The following is a 17,799-nucleotide window of genomic DNA, read 5'->3' as shown; positions in this document are numbered from 1 at the left end:
GGCATACTGATACCAAAAGACACCAACCCCCCTCCAAAAGACAGCAAGATAAGAAACAAGAAACAACAGATCTTCTAAACAACCAGAAAACAATGAACAAAATGGCAATAATAGGTCCTTATCAATAGTTACTTTTAATGTAAATGGATTGTATTCTTCAACTAAAAGACATAGAATGGATAAATGGGTTTAAAAAAAATAAGATCCAACAATATGCTGCCTATAAAAGACTCACTTTAGCCTTAAAGACATACACAGGCTAAGAGTAAAGGGATGAAAAAAGACATCTCAAGCAAATAGTAGCCAAAGAAGGCAGAGGTAGCTCTGTTTATATCAGACAAAATAGACTTAAAACTAAAAATGGTAAAAAGAAACAAACAAGGTCATTATATAATGATAAAGAGGTCAATTATCAAGAAGATATAACAATTGTAATTATGTGCCTACTAAATATATAAAGCAAAAACTAACTGAGCTAAAAGGAGAAATAAATAGTAATATAATAGTTGAGGACTTTAATACCCAACTCTTAACAATAAATAGATCATCCAGATAGAGAATCAATAAGGAAACTGGATTTGCACATTATAACCCAAATGGCCCTAACAGACATACACAGAACATTCTATCCATCAACAGCAGAATATACATTCTTCTCAAGTACATTTGGAACATTTTCTAGGATAGATCATATATTAGGCCACAAAACAAGTTTCAGCAAATTCAGGAGGACTGAAATCATACCAAGTATCTTCTCTGACCACAACGGTATGAGGTATGAAACTAGAAATCAATAATAAGAGAACAACTGGAAAATTTACAAACACATAGAAATTAAACAACACTTTCCTGAACAACCAGTAGACCAAAGAAGAAATTAAAGGAGAAATAAAAGTTTCTTGAAACAAACAAAATGGAAAATCAATATACCAGAACTTGTGGGATGCAGAAAAAGCAGTTCTAAGAGGAAAGCTGACAGAAATAAACACTTACTCGAAGAGGTAAGAAAGATCGTAAATAAACAACCTAACTCTATGCCTTAAGGAAACAGAAAAAGAGGAACAAATTGAGCCCAAAGATATCAGAAGAAAGAGAATACTAAAGATTAGAGGAGAAATAGATGAATTAGAGAACAGAAAAAAAGGAGAGAAGATTAACCAAAGTAAGAATTGTTTCTTTGAAAAGATAAACAGAATTGACAAACCCCTAGCTAGACTAACCAAAGATAAAAGAGAAAGGGCCCAAAGTAACAAAATTATACATGAAAAGGAAGACAGTATAACTGATATCACCAAAATTCAAAGGATCAGAGTCTACTAGGAAGAACAACACACCAACAAACTAGACAACCTAGAAAAAATATATATAAAAATTCTTAGACATATACAACTTATTAAGACCAAATTGGGAAGAAATAGAAAATCTGAATAGACCGATTTCTAGAAAGGAGATTGAATCAGTAACAAAAAAAATCTCTGAACAATGAAAAATCCAGGATAAGATGGCTTCAGTGGTAAGTTTTATCAAACATTCAAGGAAGAATTGACACCAGTTCTTCTGAAACTCTTCCAAAAAACCAGAGAAGGGAACACTCTTCAACTCATTTTTACTAGCCAATACTATCCTGATACCAAAACCAGAAAAGGACACTGTTGGAAAAGAAACTACAGAACAATATCCTTGGTGAACATTGATACAAAATTTTCCATAAAATACTAACAAACCAAATTCACGAATTCACATGCACATTAAAATGATCATACACCATGATCAAATGGGATTTAACCATGGGATGCAAGGATGGTTCAACATTCACAAATCAATCAATGTGATACATCACATTAACATAATAAAAAAAGAGAATCATATAATCATTTCAACAGATGCTGGAAAAGCATTGGACAAATTTCAACATTCATTCATAATCAACACTGTTAACAAATTAGGTGTAGAAAGAACATATCTCAACATAATAAAAGCCACATATGACAAGGCCACAGCTAACATCATTTTCAATGGTAAAAGACTGAAAGGTTTTCCTCTAAGATCGGGAATAAGACAAGGCACCCACTCTCACTACTCTTATTCAGCATAGTGGTAGAAGTCCTAGCTAGAGCAATCAGGCAAGAAAAAAAAAAATGGTGTTGAAATTGGAAAGGAAGAAGTAAAATGGTCTCTATTTGTAAATGACATGATTTTACATACAGGAAATCTTAAAGACTCAACCATAAACCTGTTAGACCTAATCAATAAATGCAGTAAAGCTGCAGGATACAAAATTAACATACAATAATTAGTAATGTTTCTATACATTAAGAATCAACTTTCTGGGAAAAAAAAAAAGAAAGTGATCCCATTTATAATAGGATCCAAAACAATAAAATATTTAGGAATAAATTTAACTAACGAAGTGAAAAATCTTCACTCTGAGAACTGTAACACATTGATCAAAGAAAGCAAAAAAGACACAAATAAATGGAAATATATCCCATGTACACAGGCTGGAAGAATTAATTTTGTTAAAATGTTAATAATATTACCAAAAACCATCTATAGACTCAATGCAATCCCTATAAATATTCCAATGTTCTTTTTTTTTTTTTTTACAGAAGTAGAGGAAACATTCCTAAAATTTATATGAAACCACAAAAGACCCCAAATAGCCAAAGAAATCCTGAGAAAGAAGAATAAAGCAGGCAGCATTACACTTCCTGATTTCAAGCTATACTATTACAGCTACAGGCTTAAAAACAATATGGCACTGGCATCAAAACAGACACATAGACCAGTGGAATGGAACTGAGAGACAAGAAATAAACCTAAGCATATATGGCCATCTAGTATTGACAAGGGTGCCATGAATACTCAGTGGGGAAAACACAGTCTTTTCAATTATGGCGCTAGGATAATTGGATATTCACACGTAAAGGAATAAAACTGGACCTATAACTTACACCATCCAGAAAAATTAACTCAAAATAGAATAAAGACTTAAATGTAAGACCTGAAACCATGAAACTCCTAGAAGAAAACAGGAATAAATCTCCTTCACATGATTTTTTGGATATGATACCTAAAGCATAAGCAACAAAATAAAAAATGAACAAGTGGGACTACATCAAACTGAAAAGCTTCTACACAGCAAATGAAACCTTCAACAAAGTGAAAAGATAACATACAGAATGGGAAAATATATTTGCAAATCATATGTCTGATAAGGGAGTTAATATCTAAAATATATAATAAACTCATACAACTAAATAGCAAAAAACCAAATAACCCAGTTTAAAAAATGGGCCAAGGACCTGAACAGGTATTTCTCCAAAGAAGATATATAAAAGTCCAACAGATACATGAAAAGATCCTCAATGTCACAAGTCATTAAGGAAAAGCAAATTTAAAACCACAATGAGATACTATCTCATGCCTGTTAGAATAGGCCACTATCAGAAAGACAAGAGATAACAAATGCTGCTGAGAATGCAGAGAAAAGTGAACCCTTGTGCACTGGTGTGGGGCTGTAAATTGGTACAGCCACTATGGAAAACAGTAGGGAGGATCCTCAAAAAATTAAATATAGAATTACCATATGATCCAGCAATTCCACTTCTGGAAATATATCCCAAGGAAATGAAAACACTAACTTAAAAAGACACCTGTACTCCCATGTTCATAACAGCATTATTTACAATAGTCAAAGCATGGAAACAACCTAAGAGTCCATTGATGGATGAACAGATAAAGAAGTTGTGATACACACACATACATACATGAACACAGTGGAATATTATTCAGCCATAAAGAAAAAGTGGAAATTCTTCCATTTGTGGCAGCATGAATGAAACTTGAAGGAATTATGCTAAATGAAATAAGTCAAACAGAGAAAGCTAAATACTGTGTGATCTCACTTATATGTGGAATCTTAAACAAACATGCAAACAAACTCAATAGCAAAAAAATTAACAAAAACAAAAACAAAAGACAGAAAAAAGGATCAGACTTGTGACTTGTGGTTACCAGGGTGGAGGAAATTGAAGGAAGGTGGTCAAAGGTACAAACTTCCAGCTGTAAGATAAATAAATACAAGGGATATAATGTACAATATGATGACTATAACTAATACTGTATGATCTATAGGAAAGTTGTTGATGGAGTAAGTCCTATGATTTTCTTGTCATGAGAAGAAAATTTTTTCCTTTCCTTTTTTCTTTCTTTTCTTTTTACTGTATCTATGTGAGAAGATGGATGTTACCTGAACCTATTGTGGTAATCATTTCACAATATATGTAAATCAAACCATCATGCTGTATACCTTAGACTTAAACAATGATGTATATCAATTATTTCCTCAATAAAACTTGAAAAATTATGAATATACAACAGACATGTAGAAAAGAATGCTTAAAACACATAACTTAATGAATCATTATAATAAACATCCATGTAACCAGACAAAAATATAACACTGCCAGCACTCCAGAAACTCGCTCTCCCACATTTCCCCTCTTTGTCACAACACCTACCATTAGTGATAACCACTACCCCAGATTTATTGGTAATTGCTTCATGTTCTTCTATCTAGTTTTTTCCCCTTCTCTCTAGTTTTGCCACATGATTATATATTCCTAAATAATGCCGTTACATTTTGCTTGTTTTTGAACTTTATATAAACACAATTATACTATAGGGATTCTTTTATTTCATGCTTCTTTCATTCAATATTATATTTTTTGCATTCATTCATGTTGTTGCATATAGTTGTACTCGATTCATTTTCAGCCCTGTATAGTTTTCATTATGTGATTACATCATAATTCATTTATCCTTTCTACTATTAGTGGACATTAGGGGTTATTACAAAAATGCCCCAGTGGGCATTCTTGTTCATATGTCCTGGTGCACATGTACCTGAGTTTCTCTTGGCTCTATTCCTAAGAGGAACTTGTAGCTCACAGAGTATGCATAGCTTCAGCTCCACTAGCTAATAGCAAACTTTTCCAATGTGGCTGTATCAATTTATACTCCTATAAGAAAAGATGGCCAATTTCATTAGAAATGAGACAAAATGTATCATTACTGTTAATCATACATCTTGACTTGTCTTCCCAAGCAGTATCTTCCTGAGCCAGGTACTTCCTTAGGGTAAATTCTAACCCACTGTTTCTCCTTTCTAGTTTCTGGTAGACTCAGAGTTTCTATCTCAGCATGACTTGTTACCATTAAGTGGATCACTGTTTCTCTTACATGTTACAAGTTAGGATCTTTCTTGGTAAAACTTGAAGGTAACAAACTCTTTTATCATAGGTGATACATATAATTGTTACACTTCAGGGTAGGTCATGCCCTGCAGATAGTTGATCTTTTGTTCTCAGGTTACTACTGTGTTTGGGCTTTTGGCTGTTGAGTACAGGTTAGGAGCATGAAATCTAAAGCCAGACTGCCCGGGTTTGAATCTCCACTTTACTTTTTAGCTGTATGATCCTGACCTAGTTATTTTACCTCCCTTTTTCTCAATTTGCTCATTTATAAAATTAGAATAAGTAAAAGTACCTAACTCATAGGGTGACTGTGAGGATTAAATGAGGTAATATACAGGAAGTACTTAGAACTGTGTCTGGCATTCTATTGCTTTGAGATAGTTTTGTGGGCAGTAGAGGGGTTATGAACCTGGGCTGGAGTCAGAAGGAATTCAGGCCCTAGCTCTATTCTTTCCCGACTGTGGGACCCCAGGCAAGTCATATAACCTCCCTATACCTCAGTTCCTCACCTGTATAAACTGAGCTAATAAACACTACCTTGTACAGGTGCCATGAGGATGAAGTGAGATAGTAAATGCAAAATGCAGTGCTCAGTATTAGTGTAGTACATGGTAGTAGTTGTTGTCATTTTAGCAGGTGGCAGCTAGTGTTCCTGCCCTCAGATGATGTAGATGAATAGCTCCCAGGCCTTAAACTCTTAGCTTCTAGTACGGACCAATGGGTGGCTGAGAAGAGTGAGAATATTTGGAAGTTAGGGTAGAGAGACCATGAAAGTTACTCTCACTTATGTGTCGGTCCTGGGCAGTGTACACGTAGCTGAATGAGACCCAGTCTACTTTCTAGAGGGTCAGATATGGGCATCCTAGTATGCTGGTAACTAACAGAATGTAAGTAGTATGTCTGGAGCAAGCAGTTTTGAGGGTCCTAGGAAGGAAGACTGTTGGTGAGATTGTAAATTGGTACAGCCACTATGGAAAACAAAGTCCTGGGGAGAAAATATCTTTGTGAGCAGTCTTCCTGGAAGAAAAAGTTTTTAAGATTAGTCTCAAAAATATGCATGTAGATGGGAGAAAATACTGGTCAGAAGCCACAGTATGTCATGAAGAACTTTGAAATCCAGGCCAAGGAATTTTTCCTTAATTCAGTAAGGATTGAGAGACTTCATATGGCCAGGTGGCTGTGAGCTGGGAGCTAGTGCCTGAAAGGTGTACTGGGCTAACAGATAGTGATTTAGAAACCCTACCGTCTGGCACTGCCACCAGTCTTTATCTGATGCATTTAGAAGATGGTATTTGGAGAGAGATACCCAGGATAGTTTTGATACCAAATTTAATTTTGTGTTTTCCTAACAAATTTCTAAAAACCAGTGTTAAGGTGGCTAGTCATTAGTCTGAGCCTCACTATACTGCCTTATTATTGTACACAAACTAGAGATAAAATGCATCAATACCTGACCATGGCAGTGGATATCTACATCAGCGAGAAAACTGTATAGAGCTGTACACAGTACACACAAATGAGTACAAGGAAGACTGGGGAAATGTGAACAAGATGTGGTGGATTGTATCAATGTCAATAATCGGATTGTGACGTTATAGTTAAGACATTACCATTAGTGAGACATGCGCACAGTGGACAAAGGATTTCTCTGTACTGGTATTTTTTTTTCAACTGCATATGAATATTCAATTCTCCCAACAAAAAATTTCAATTAAAATGCATTAGTAAAAGTTTTGCTTTGTAGAAAATGTGCTGTCTCGAGTCATATTACACTTCACTCAGTTACCCATACTTAGGGGATTTCTGGGGCACAGAAAACAGGTGCAATAGTTTTTTTTCGGGGGCCTCAACTGGAAAGGAGAGCAAAGTGCTCCAAAGAAAGAGGTCAACACTACAGGAATTGCTCTGCTACTTTGATCTAAGTGAAACTGCCGAGTAAAATTACCCAAAACTTTATATACAGTACTGCCATTGGGTCTGCTTTATCCAGCTGTTTTCTGATTTACCCACTGGGTCTACTATGTCACTTTGGCGTCAATATCTCCAAAGGTAAGGTTAAAGTTATTATTTTATTGTGGGAGTTAAGTTTACTCACCATTAAAAAAAAAAAAAAAAAAAAAAAAAAAAAAAAAAAAAAGGACTGACGTGAAGTTGCCGGGTGTAGGAATTAAAAATTTAGGGAGTTTTTACCTGACCCATTACTTTCGAAAAGGACAACCCGCAAGGATGAGTGAACTTACTTTCTTGAGCGACTTGGAGACCGTGCTAGCAGGGCAGGATTATTACGAACTCTGCAATTATTCTTTCTCTGCTATGTTAAAGGTTTCCCTTTCCAACAGGAGGGCCGACTTCGACTTGAATGAGAGCCCTGAACTTTTTATAAAGTGAAAAAGAGGGGAAGACATGGCAGGCTGGGAATTCGGCCCCGGGAAGGCGTCCACCGCGCTTGAGAACACCACCACGAATTTCCAGAGGAGAAACTTCTCTTCCCCACACTTACAACTTTCGCGAGTCCATGGGCGCTCTAAGCAGCCACCCGAGCTCCCGCGCCCCGGAGGGAAACTGAGGCAGGGCAGGCGAGGCGCGCTCAGCTCTAGCCTCGGCGCCGGCCCTAAGGAGGGAACCCAGGCTTCCAGAGTTCTCCGTGCGGCGCATGCACCTCCGAGGCGCCCTCCCCTCCTGTCCGCCCCGCCCAGCTCGGGACAAAGCCCGGAGCCCGCGCCGGGAGAGGGCAGGGCGGCTCCCGCGCGCGCCTCGCTCCCCCGTGGGCGCGAGACTCCGCCCCGCGGCCCCTCCGGGGGGAGCCCGCGCCCCAACGGCTAGGCGGCCGGACCCGGCCCGCCCCGAATCCCCATGACGTCACCGGCGGCGGCAGGCCCCGCCTCCGGCCCCGGGCGGCAGGCTGCATGACGTCACCGAGGCCCCACCCCTCCGGAGCGAGTTCGGTCCTGGCGTTCATTTCATTCCTGTCCTCATTCCGAACATTCTTAGCATCGCTCGCGCCGTGCCGCGCCGCCCGAGCCGAGCCGAGCCTCTGCAGCCGCCGCCGCGGCCCCGCCGCCCGCCGCGGGCGCCCACCAAGCACTTTGCAGACTCGCTTCCACCCTGCGGGCCAGTCTGCGAGGCGGGGCCCGGGCCCGGGGCGGCCGCGTCCAGGGACAGGCCATGCAGTGAAGCCCCCCCACCCCGTCCACCTTTGCCCGGAGCCGCGGGCAGCAGCCCAGTACGCCCAGCCGGCCCCGGGGCAGAAGCGGTGCTAGGCAGGGGTGGGGTAGCCCAGCCCGGGGACCGGGAGCCAGGGAGGGAGCCGGGCTCCGAGCTGAGGGCGGGGGAAGCGGCGCCGAAGTTTGTCTCGGACTCGCCGGGCGCTGCGGCGGCTCCCTTCGCCGAGGTAAGTTGGCGCGCGGGGCTGATGCTGGGTGCGGGGGTCGTGCGGGGGGCCGGTGGCGTCCGGCTCCGACTGCTCTCTCCAGGCTCTGCTTTGTGTGCGGCGGGCGGGCGAGCGGGCACGCGGAGGGCCGGGGCCGGGCCCCCGCGCCCGCCTCCCTGCGCCCCTTCAAGGTGAGCGGCCAGGCGCCGCCGCGCGAGTTGCCGGGACGCCAAGTTGGGCCGCGCGCTGCGGAGCCCGCGCGGCAACAGGCGGCCCGGCCGGCGGCCCTAGAGGCGCCGGGCGGGCCGCGCCGCGCCCCCCGCGCCCCCCTCTCGCGTCCGTCCGCCTGCCCGCGCGCACACGCACACACCCTCGGGCAGTTTCCACGTTTTTCTCGGAGAAGTCAGAAGTTCGGAGCGAGCGCTGGCTGGGAGAGCCGCCGGCGCCGCCTGGGAGCCCGAAGCCGGCCGGACCCCCCCACCGCGCCTGCCCGGCCGCCCCAGGCGTCGGGGCCCCCCGAGGCCAGCCCGGGGTCTGCGCCGACTTGTGCTGCTGGCGGGGGTGTAGCTCCTTCTTCTCAAAGATGAAAGGAGGCACGGTCGTCTTTGCCGCTTCTCCAGGACTGTTGCTGCCGCCGCCGCCGCCGCTTCATTGCACATTCAAGTGGAAAATTTTCAGGAGTCAGCAGAAACATTGTGTCCAAAAAAGACTGAGTCGCAGTTACCACCAAACCCTGGAGGAGACTCTCCCTGGAAAACTTCCCTTCGGTAGGAAATACTGGCGGATTTGTTTGTTTATCGGAAGAGAAATGATCCCCAGGAGGGGAGAAAATCAGGGTGCATTTCTAGTCTTTGTTCGTAGCAGCAACATTTGTTTTGTTCTAAAGTCCAGAGGCCCACTTTAAAGAAAGTTCAACTTCTATGAGTTTCCTTTTTTTTTCTTTTAGTGTGTTTCTAATTTTTAAAAACTGAAGCAACATTTTAAATGAGTTGAACACAATGGAGGCCTCACACCTCCCTTATTTTCCTACCAAGAAAATAAATAAAATGCAGATAATAATTTCCTTTGCTTTTAAATTCTTTTTAAAGATTTATTTAAAGTTGAGTAGTGTCACTGTATAAAAATATTTATGAAACAATGAAATACCAGCCACCAGCATTTCTCAGGAGGCTTGTTAACTTCTCAGAAGCAAGTGGCTGCCTGTGATTTGCAGAAATGAAAATTGACCTCAGTAAGCCCTGGAAACTTAGAGACAGATGATGTTCCAGGAGTGGGTAATGTAAAAAGGCCGTGTTTTAAAGACAGTGTCTTAGAGGAAGCCCAGGTCCTGCGACAGAAAGGTCTGCAAACCTATCATATTTCAAAATAGTTTAAAAAAAATGTATTAAAAATGCTGCAGATTTTGCGAAGGAGCAGAACACTATCCGTTCATGACAACCACAGGTTTCCTTCTCCCCGCCCTTCGCCTTGATTGTTTCTGGAAGTTCAGGTGGTCTGATCGCTTGTTGTGAGCTGGGTGCCTGCAGGTGGTTACCTGAATAGACAGTCTGTTTGGGAAACCGTGATCTGGCTGCATTGTCAGAGCAGGGAGTGGGCTTTATTCTCTGCGGCTTGCAGTGAATGTTGGCTGATGTCTTATGTACGGGGGCTTCTCTGCCTGGGTACTGTGAGGTCGTGGTTGGGGAACAGACCTTAGCTGTGCGCAGTGCTTCGTCCTTTCACTCTTGGGTTTGTGCCCTTCTGTAAGTAGCAGGATCTTTGGGCCTAAGCACATCTGAATGCTTGTAAGGGCTAGACTTAGATCCAACTTTGGTAAGAATCTTCCCTCTTTAGAAGGAAATAGTAGAACTAATTACAAAAAGACTCAGGAAAGACAGATGGATTAGTTGAACCTTTGTCAACAGTGAGGTTTTGAATTGTTGATTATTTTGGGGAAGAAAGGCTTATTTTTCTAATCTCACTATTTCCATAAATGGTCACAGATATTTTTGTTTAGTATTTCTTTGTGCAACTCTGTGTTGGACTCTCAGGTTTCAGGTTTTAAACAGCATTTACAGTTCTTTTATTTGTTATTGGTGTAAAAAAAATGAACTGATAAGCTGTATCCATTACTGGTTCTTGCCGATGATATGAAAGTGCCAATATAGACCATTTTATTTTTAATTTAAAGATAGGTATTATTTGATTTGCACTTTTAGGAGAATATCAGAGTACTTTTTTGTTTCTTTCCTTTTTTTTTTCTCTTTCCAAGTTTGAAACAAAATCAATATGATACTTTGCCTTGACAGTAAGAGTGAAAAATTAAATAATTTTTGTGTAGATTCTAACTCGGTGTGATCTTTTATAAAGTTGACAAATATAACTCCATCCAGGGAACATGCCTGACAGCTTTTTTTCCCCTCTTCTTTCCCCAAAACATAAACCAGGACTCATCATGGCATATACTTAATGAAATTTAATTTAAAGAAGGAGGGCATGCTAACTTAGTTTGAGCCAGACTGAACTGAATTTTTCATGGAGAGGTGGTACAGTGTGTGCCTAGGCCCCAGCAGCAAACTAATTACACCTAAGGGCAGGGTGTGGGGGGAAGCCTGGGGAAAGTCAGCTTTCTTCTCCCTTCCCCTCTGCCTCTCACCCCTTCTTTTGCTTTATATAGCAAGAATTACATATTCATATACTCACTTTGGGCACTGGTACCCCCCCATTTTTTTTTTTTTTTTAAGAAAAAGGACAAGCAAGTCATTAGGAAAACAATGTTTGGATTTTTTGCTGCTTGGAATTCAGTCATTTATAAACAATTTTGAATTTTGTTGGCTCTGACAATACAGGACAGCAAGTATAAGAGGACATTTATTAATGGGAAAACTTGGAGGCATATACTTGTAGTCTGTCATGGGGGTCTAGATCATATTTATTGTCACATTTTCAGTAGAAAAATGTGTAACAGGAACAGAGAATGTAGAGTCCACATGTTAGACCAGACTTTGAAGGTATGAGCTGTGCCATTAATAATATTTTATGGTTTATTGCTTCAGAAGTGGATTGATCTGTCATACATGGCGGTTGGACAAGAGTTTTGCACATCAGTGACATTACTCTTTCTAATCTCATGTGTTATTTGTTAATTGTGAGCACAATTATACTGCCTGCAAATGAAAATTGTGGTGTCTTATCACTTAAAACATTGGTGCAAATAACTGTGTGTATGACCCCATGTATGTAAAATGACCGCGTTCACTTATAGTTAGGTAGATAACACTTTTAAGCTTGTATTTTAGGCACTTTATCTTGTTCCCAATAAGGAGATTGCGAAAGGAGAGGAAAACATTGCGGAGTGAAAGCAGTGCTTAGAGGTTCGATCTGTTTAGTGATAAAACTTTTTGGATCTGTTTTTTCCAAAGATAAGTACTGGCTAGATGTCCAGCTTTCTCTGTAGAACCACAGGGAAACCAGAGCCCACCTTTCTGTTGATAAATGTGGGCATTACAGCTTCCTCTTTAGAGTTCAGTGACTGAGCTGCAGAGTGCTAATTCCTACTTCTGAACTCAGCCAGAAAACTATATTGTAAGCTTACTGCCCGTTGACAGACCTAGGCTGTGCTCCTGGGCTGTTGGGGACTGACGGATGGCTGGAGTAATCTCAGCTGTAAGCTGCCTCGTGCCTTTTCTTATTTAATCTGTAGAAGCCACAGATTACCCTGCGGTATTTAAATTAGATCCCAAATTATATTTGAACAGTATCAGGGGTATATTTTATTTTCTTGTTTACTAAGGTTATAGAATGTCACCTAGATAGAAAGTAATTCAGGTCCATTCTTAGCGCTTAATGCTTCAGGGTTGGGCTTTTTGACAAATACCAATTTAGACCCTCTTGTATGGCAATTACTGAATACATCTGAAATCAGGGAAGTTTGAGGCCTTCTCTCTTCTGGGATAGTTTGCGGAATGCTAGAAGTGTTTGGATCTAAATGTCTGGAGTGTTTTTGTATGGGTTTTTATGTTGTTTTGTTTCAAAGCTGTGAACTGTTGAGAGTCCTCAGTCTGTAAGATTGTCATCATAAGCTTCCTTGGCACTCCCTTGTTTGAACTCATGGGTGAAATCCAACCATTTCTTTGGATACATTTGGGCTTTGTAGTGGTGCAGCATAAGAGAATTTTGAAATACGTATTTTAATTTTAGTCACAGCAAATGGGATGCCCTGAAGAGTGGGTTTTCAGGACGGTGTTTCTTACTGGGTGAGTTGCTCTCAGCTCTTACGTTCTCCTTTTGTCCACTGGTTTTTTGCATGGTTGGGAGGATTCTGAGAAAATAGTTTCCGTAGTCTGGGAGTCCCGCCTGGCTAACTGTGAAACCACTGGTCTCTCTTCTGATTGGGTAAGGGTTGGGGGGGTTGTGGGGGAAGTTCCTAAGAGGCTGTCTTTTCTACTTTTGTGGCAGGCCAAGGGAAGAAGGCTCTGTCTTGGCTCTATTGCCGGCTGCCCCCCCCCCCCCAATTGACTATTCTGATGTAATCCTTTTTCACATTAGTTTTTAAGGCTCTGTCCTAGGGTTGCATTAGCAGTTTTAGTTTGAGGAGCAGGATTCAGCACTGGAAAAGGGGTTTAAAAGAAGCCAGTTTATCGATGACCAAGTTAAGCACCACCATCATCTCCACTGGGAAATTCTCATTGCTTTGAGGCATCTGACAGGCTTAGATGTATGCGTAAAGTGACTGAAATACTATTGTTGGGGAAGATACTACAATGGCGAGTGCTGTTGTTTTTACTGATATATAAACTGAAAAACTTCTGCTAATGGTGGGAAATGTTAATTATGTGAGAACATATTGAACTTATATTCTCTGGCATGAACTTTTTAAAAAAAATGCATGAACCGTGCTGCTTTTTTATAGGCACAGCTTTCTAATTATCATAATTCAGTTCAGCTCCGCTCTTGGATGGAGTTCAAGTGCAATCTCAATTTTAACTTGAAAGGAGATTTTTTTTTTAAAACTGAGAATGTTTAAGAAAATTTGAAAAGTTCATCCAAGAATGTTGTCTGCTTAGGTGTGGGTAACTGGGGGGATGACACGAGTGGGTTTTTGTAATAGTTAACCAGATCTGCATATTAGGAAAGAGGCTTTCTTTTTTTGTTTTGCACTGTATCCAAACCCGCATCTTGTGCATTTTTGCATAACCAGATACTATGTGTTGCTGAGTTCTCTTTGAAAACCAGTCTTTTCCCTGATAGTAAACTAACTAAATAGATATTTTATTACCATCAGTGACACGCTCTGCAAAGATAGGAACGTCTTTTGAGAGAGTAGAAGGTAGAAAGAAATGCAGAAATCTTATGAATTCACTTGACAAAAATCACTGTCAATCTGTTTTAGCAGCCAAGACTTTTGAAGGTGATATCCTTATCTGGTCATACTCGATGGCACTTTGTGAAGGGAGTCATCTTTGACAGCATTCGTTCCAGTGTCCGATGTTCTTCACATTTTCTATGACCTTAGTGTCTTTTCAAAAAAAAAAAAAAAAGTTAATGACACCCAGGCGCCAAAGCCTCTGTGGAATCAATTTTAATTGGAAGAAAGAACAACTTCAGCTGGACCTTCCGACTTTGGTCCCGTCTAACTTCTGCTAAAATGCAAAGGGAGCCCGCGGAAACCAAATGACTTCATTTGCTCTGGCACTTAAGAGCTGAATTCACTTCCACGGTGGTGAAATAAAAGGAGCCAAGTGTTTTAAATAGCCACTCCCCGAGGCCCGCCTGCCCGCCCGCCGGAGTGTTTTGAGAAAAGCGCATTGTCTGCTTGCAGCTCTAGCTGGGAGTCTGCCTGGCTTGCCCTCCCCCACCAGGCAGCTTCATTTCTGAAGTTGACATCTGCTTTTCTCTCTACTCACCTGATGTATACCCGCACACGTGCAGCGTGCATGCGTGTGTCCTGCAGGTAACATGGATTCTTGACCCTGAATATGTGTGTGTGCTTCAGGTCACTCCTGGGATAGGGCAAGGTACACAGCTAATAGCACAAAATAAAATGTAAACACGGTGGCCGCCCCGCATGCCGCTGCTGCCGGGTTTCTGTCCGATGGTGCTTTCTGGGTAGGCGTGCCTATTGTTGTGGCAGCAACAGGCGGCAGAAGTTGGGGCACCATATGGTGGATGTGGGCCTCAGATAAGCTGTCTGGTCATTTAGCTTATCAATAGCATTTTGATATGCTTCATTTTCAGGTCGCCCATCACCGTGGCTGGGAGTGTCTTCGGGGCTAACTGATTCTGAAACCTTTGAAACCACTGTGAGCCGAGGCTTCCTTTGGTGGAATCTCTTTCAACCCTTTCTCCTTCGCGGCCTTTTCATTTAAATGCTTTTGGGAGACAATGCTGGTTAGAGTTAGAAAGAGCCACATCAGCTGGGGGAACCAGCAGCCCCAGCGTGAATCTGGGATACTTAGAAGACATCATCAGGTATTTTCATTGACAGAAAAACAGAAAACAAGCTATTTCATAGCATTTTAATACTGGCAGAACCAAGATATTCCCATAATTCAAAATTTTGTTTTAAATACTGGGAAAGATAAGACCAATATGGTTCTTATTTTAATAAAATGTTTCTAGTTTTGTTGTGCATTAAAAATGCCTCCCTAATTTCCTTCCACCTTTGAGTTTTACCTTGATCATCAAGTGCAAAAATGATTAACATCTATGTAACCGGAAATCAGAGGAAGTGTTATGTGTGATTTGGAGGCAAAAAGCAGCTTTCTTTATGACTAGGAATTTTTAAGGAGGAAAGTGCTTCTAGAACGTCTACTCAGATGTCCAGTGAAGCTGAAGCAAAACTGAAAACTCTGCTGCTGGTTAATCAGTAGGGGGACACCTGCCTTGAGTTGTTAGAACAAACTCAGGGATTCTGCACACAGTAGGTAGCTTAGTGGAAATTTGATGATGTGCACAATGTGTGCTTATCAGCCGCGTGAATCTCATTCAGCAAACATTTGTGTCCCTGATATGTGCCAGCACTGGGGAAGCCAGGGTTAGACTCTCTGTCCCTTTTCCCGCCCACCCTCCCCCTAGCACTGTCATTCTACTTTCCACAACCCTCACCTTTTCCCACCTTTTGACTTTTGGATTTATAATTCTCAGTACACAGATCCTTTTACATGGCTAGTTTAGGATGGATCTGACTCAAACCCAGGGCAGCCTTTTTCCAGTCCTGTCCCAAGGAGCCTCTCCCTCACCAGTGGTTCCCACCTAACCATGTACCTCTCAGCCTCCGTGGAGCTTTCCGCAGCTTGGGTATCAGTCCTGGGGACCTAGGAGGACTGAGACAGGTGCATTGTTTCTGTGTTTCTAAGAGACCCCATCGTGGTGTCCACCTCTGATTGGGGACTATTGCTCTAGATATTTTAACTTTTATCTTCAGATGGAATCAGGCTACATTTGGCCATCCCTCCTAACTCTAAGTGGGATTTTTCCTATTTTTGTGATGTATCTGGGAACATATACTGAGTCTTTATGGAATTCACTAAGATGTTTTTGGTTGGTTTTAAAGGTATGACTGTGCAAAAATAGGTTGTACTCTTCTGTGCAGGAGAAGCAATACAAGGAGCAGAACCACCTTCTCCGTGCTCAGCACACATCTGTTACCCCTTGGGAGGGTAGCAGTTGTTCCCAGATGTGAGGACAGAGGTGAACACCAGGCTCACTGATGAAGGGCTTAAGGACTAATTCTTGCCTGGCTGCTTGCAGAGGTAGTTTTACTTTTTGAGTAGTGCGGATGCTCATAGAGGTTCTCAAATAGTGCACCTCGATATTGCAGAGTGAGGGGATAGAGAGGGTGATCCTGGCAGCATCCTAGAAATGAGCATGGTTTTGCTGATAAACCATGCCTGACTTTTCATTCTTGCCTTTCTTCTTTCTTCCTTCCACCTCGGGCACTTTAATTTCCCGATGCTCCCAGTTTGCTTAAAGCTGCTTACTTGCGCCTGGACATTTAAACATTCTCTGGTACTACTGTGTGCCAGGGATTTGGTGACTGGCCAGATGTAGTCAGTGTATGGCCATCAGCAAAACACCTCTGCAGGGTTTCCAGTTTCGCAAGGGAAACAGGCATGTGAAGAGATCATCATAATCCAGTGGGGAAGCTGTGTATTTCATAGTTCATGAGCTCTAAGATGCAGTTTTTTCCTTATTTGAACATTTTCAAAACTGAGATGTGTCCTGCGATCATGGCTGGTCAGGTAATGGTCATGACGCATGATGTGGTTGCGTACACATCAACGCCTGCAGAATAAATGCAGCGGAGAGGAAGAAAATCCCAGAGCCAGTTGCCGAGCATTCCTGAGGCGGCTCTTGATGTTGCCAGTGCTCTCGTTGGCACAGAAGGTGGTAGTGTGTGTAGAGGCATGGATACTGATCTCTCTGAGAAGATGCTTTAGGTGTATCTTCCCTGGTTTAGTTTGCTTATAGTTTCCTTTTTATGTATGCACAAGATTGACATGTGATAAAGTTTCGATATGTCTAAAATATGATTTCTAAGTGATGAGGTGGTGTTCTGGCATGGTGTTTCACAACAATATTTCTTAGAAATAAAATCATTCTGTATTTTACAATCACTGATGCCTGAGAGTTGATGAAATGTTGATGAAACGTGTCTGCATCTCTATCCAGAAGGATCTGGGAGGTTATACATTATTGACAGGGGCTGCTTTTAGGGAGTGGATTGGGAAGGGGGAGGGGTTTTCATTTGTACATATTTGTAGTTTTTAGGAACCTGAGTTGTCTTACGTAGTATCAGAACAGAGGGGAAAAAACCCCATTGGAGTAAGTGCTCGTGATATAGCCAAAGAGTTGTGTTGCCCAGGATTGGGGACTGAGGAAACCTTTGCAGAGAAGTGATGTTGGAATTGGGCCTTGACGGGAAAGGTTTTTTAAAAAAAATTTTTATATTTTTTGCCAGATGCCATTTTGGGATTAGAGTGGCTCTAAGTTGTTAATTAAACAAACAAAAAATCCCTCTCCGCCATGAAATAGTCTCCAGAGTATTGAACTCACCCCTCAAATAGCAGTAAAGAAGGTTCATTGCCAGTTGTGAGCTGGTATAGATCGAAAACTTGGCTATGAACGATTAATGAAAGAAGCAAGAGGGAGGGGGAGGACTGGTTGTAGTGATTGGGAATCTTCTTGCTT

At 41.8% G+C, this 17,799-nt stretch overlaps 1 protein-coding gene across 11 annotated transcripts in view; it reads left to right on the top strand.

Annotated features, from left to right (window-relative positions):
• Positions 1 to 8,181: 8,181 nt before the first annotated feature.
• TEAD1 (TEA domain transcription factor 1) overlaps positions 8,182 to 17,799 on the top strand; it is a 236,966-nt gene continuing 227,348 nt past the window's right edge. For 6 of the 11 annotated variants that reach the window (XM_014566752.2, XM_032489001.1, XM_032488999.1 and 3 more), the window contains exon 1: positions 14,877 to 15,078. In XM_014566752.2, the coding sequence (XP_014422238.2) occupies positions 14,992 to 15,078 (87 nt within the window). In that variant the 5' untranslated portion in view covers positions 14,877 to 14,991. Of the gene's footprint in view, positions 8,650 to 8,674; positions 9,396 to 14,875; positions 15,079 to 17,799 lie in introns of those variants that run through there. The other 5 variants (XM_032489005.1, XM_032489002.1, XM_032489008.1 and 2 more) reach the window with 5 other exon arrangements.

The sequence above is a fragment of the Camelus ferus genome, chromosome 10, assembly GCF_009834535.1.
Source record: "Camelus ferus isolate YT-003-E chromosome 10, BCGSAC_Cfer_1.0, whole genome shotgun sequence".
Classification (NCBI taxonomy): domain Eukaryota; kingdom Metazoa; phylum Chordata; class Mammalia; order Artiodactyla; family Camelidae; genus Camelus; species Camelus ferus.
This window is presented reverse-complemented; position numbering and strand designations above follow the sequence as displayed.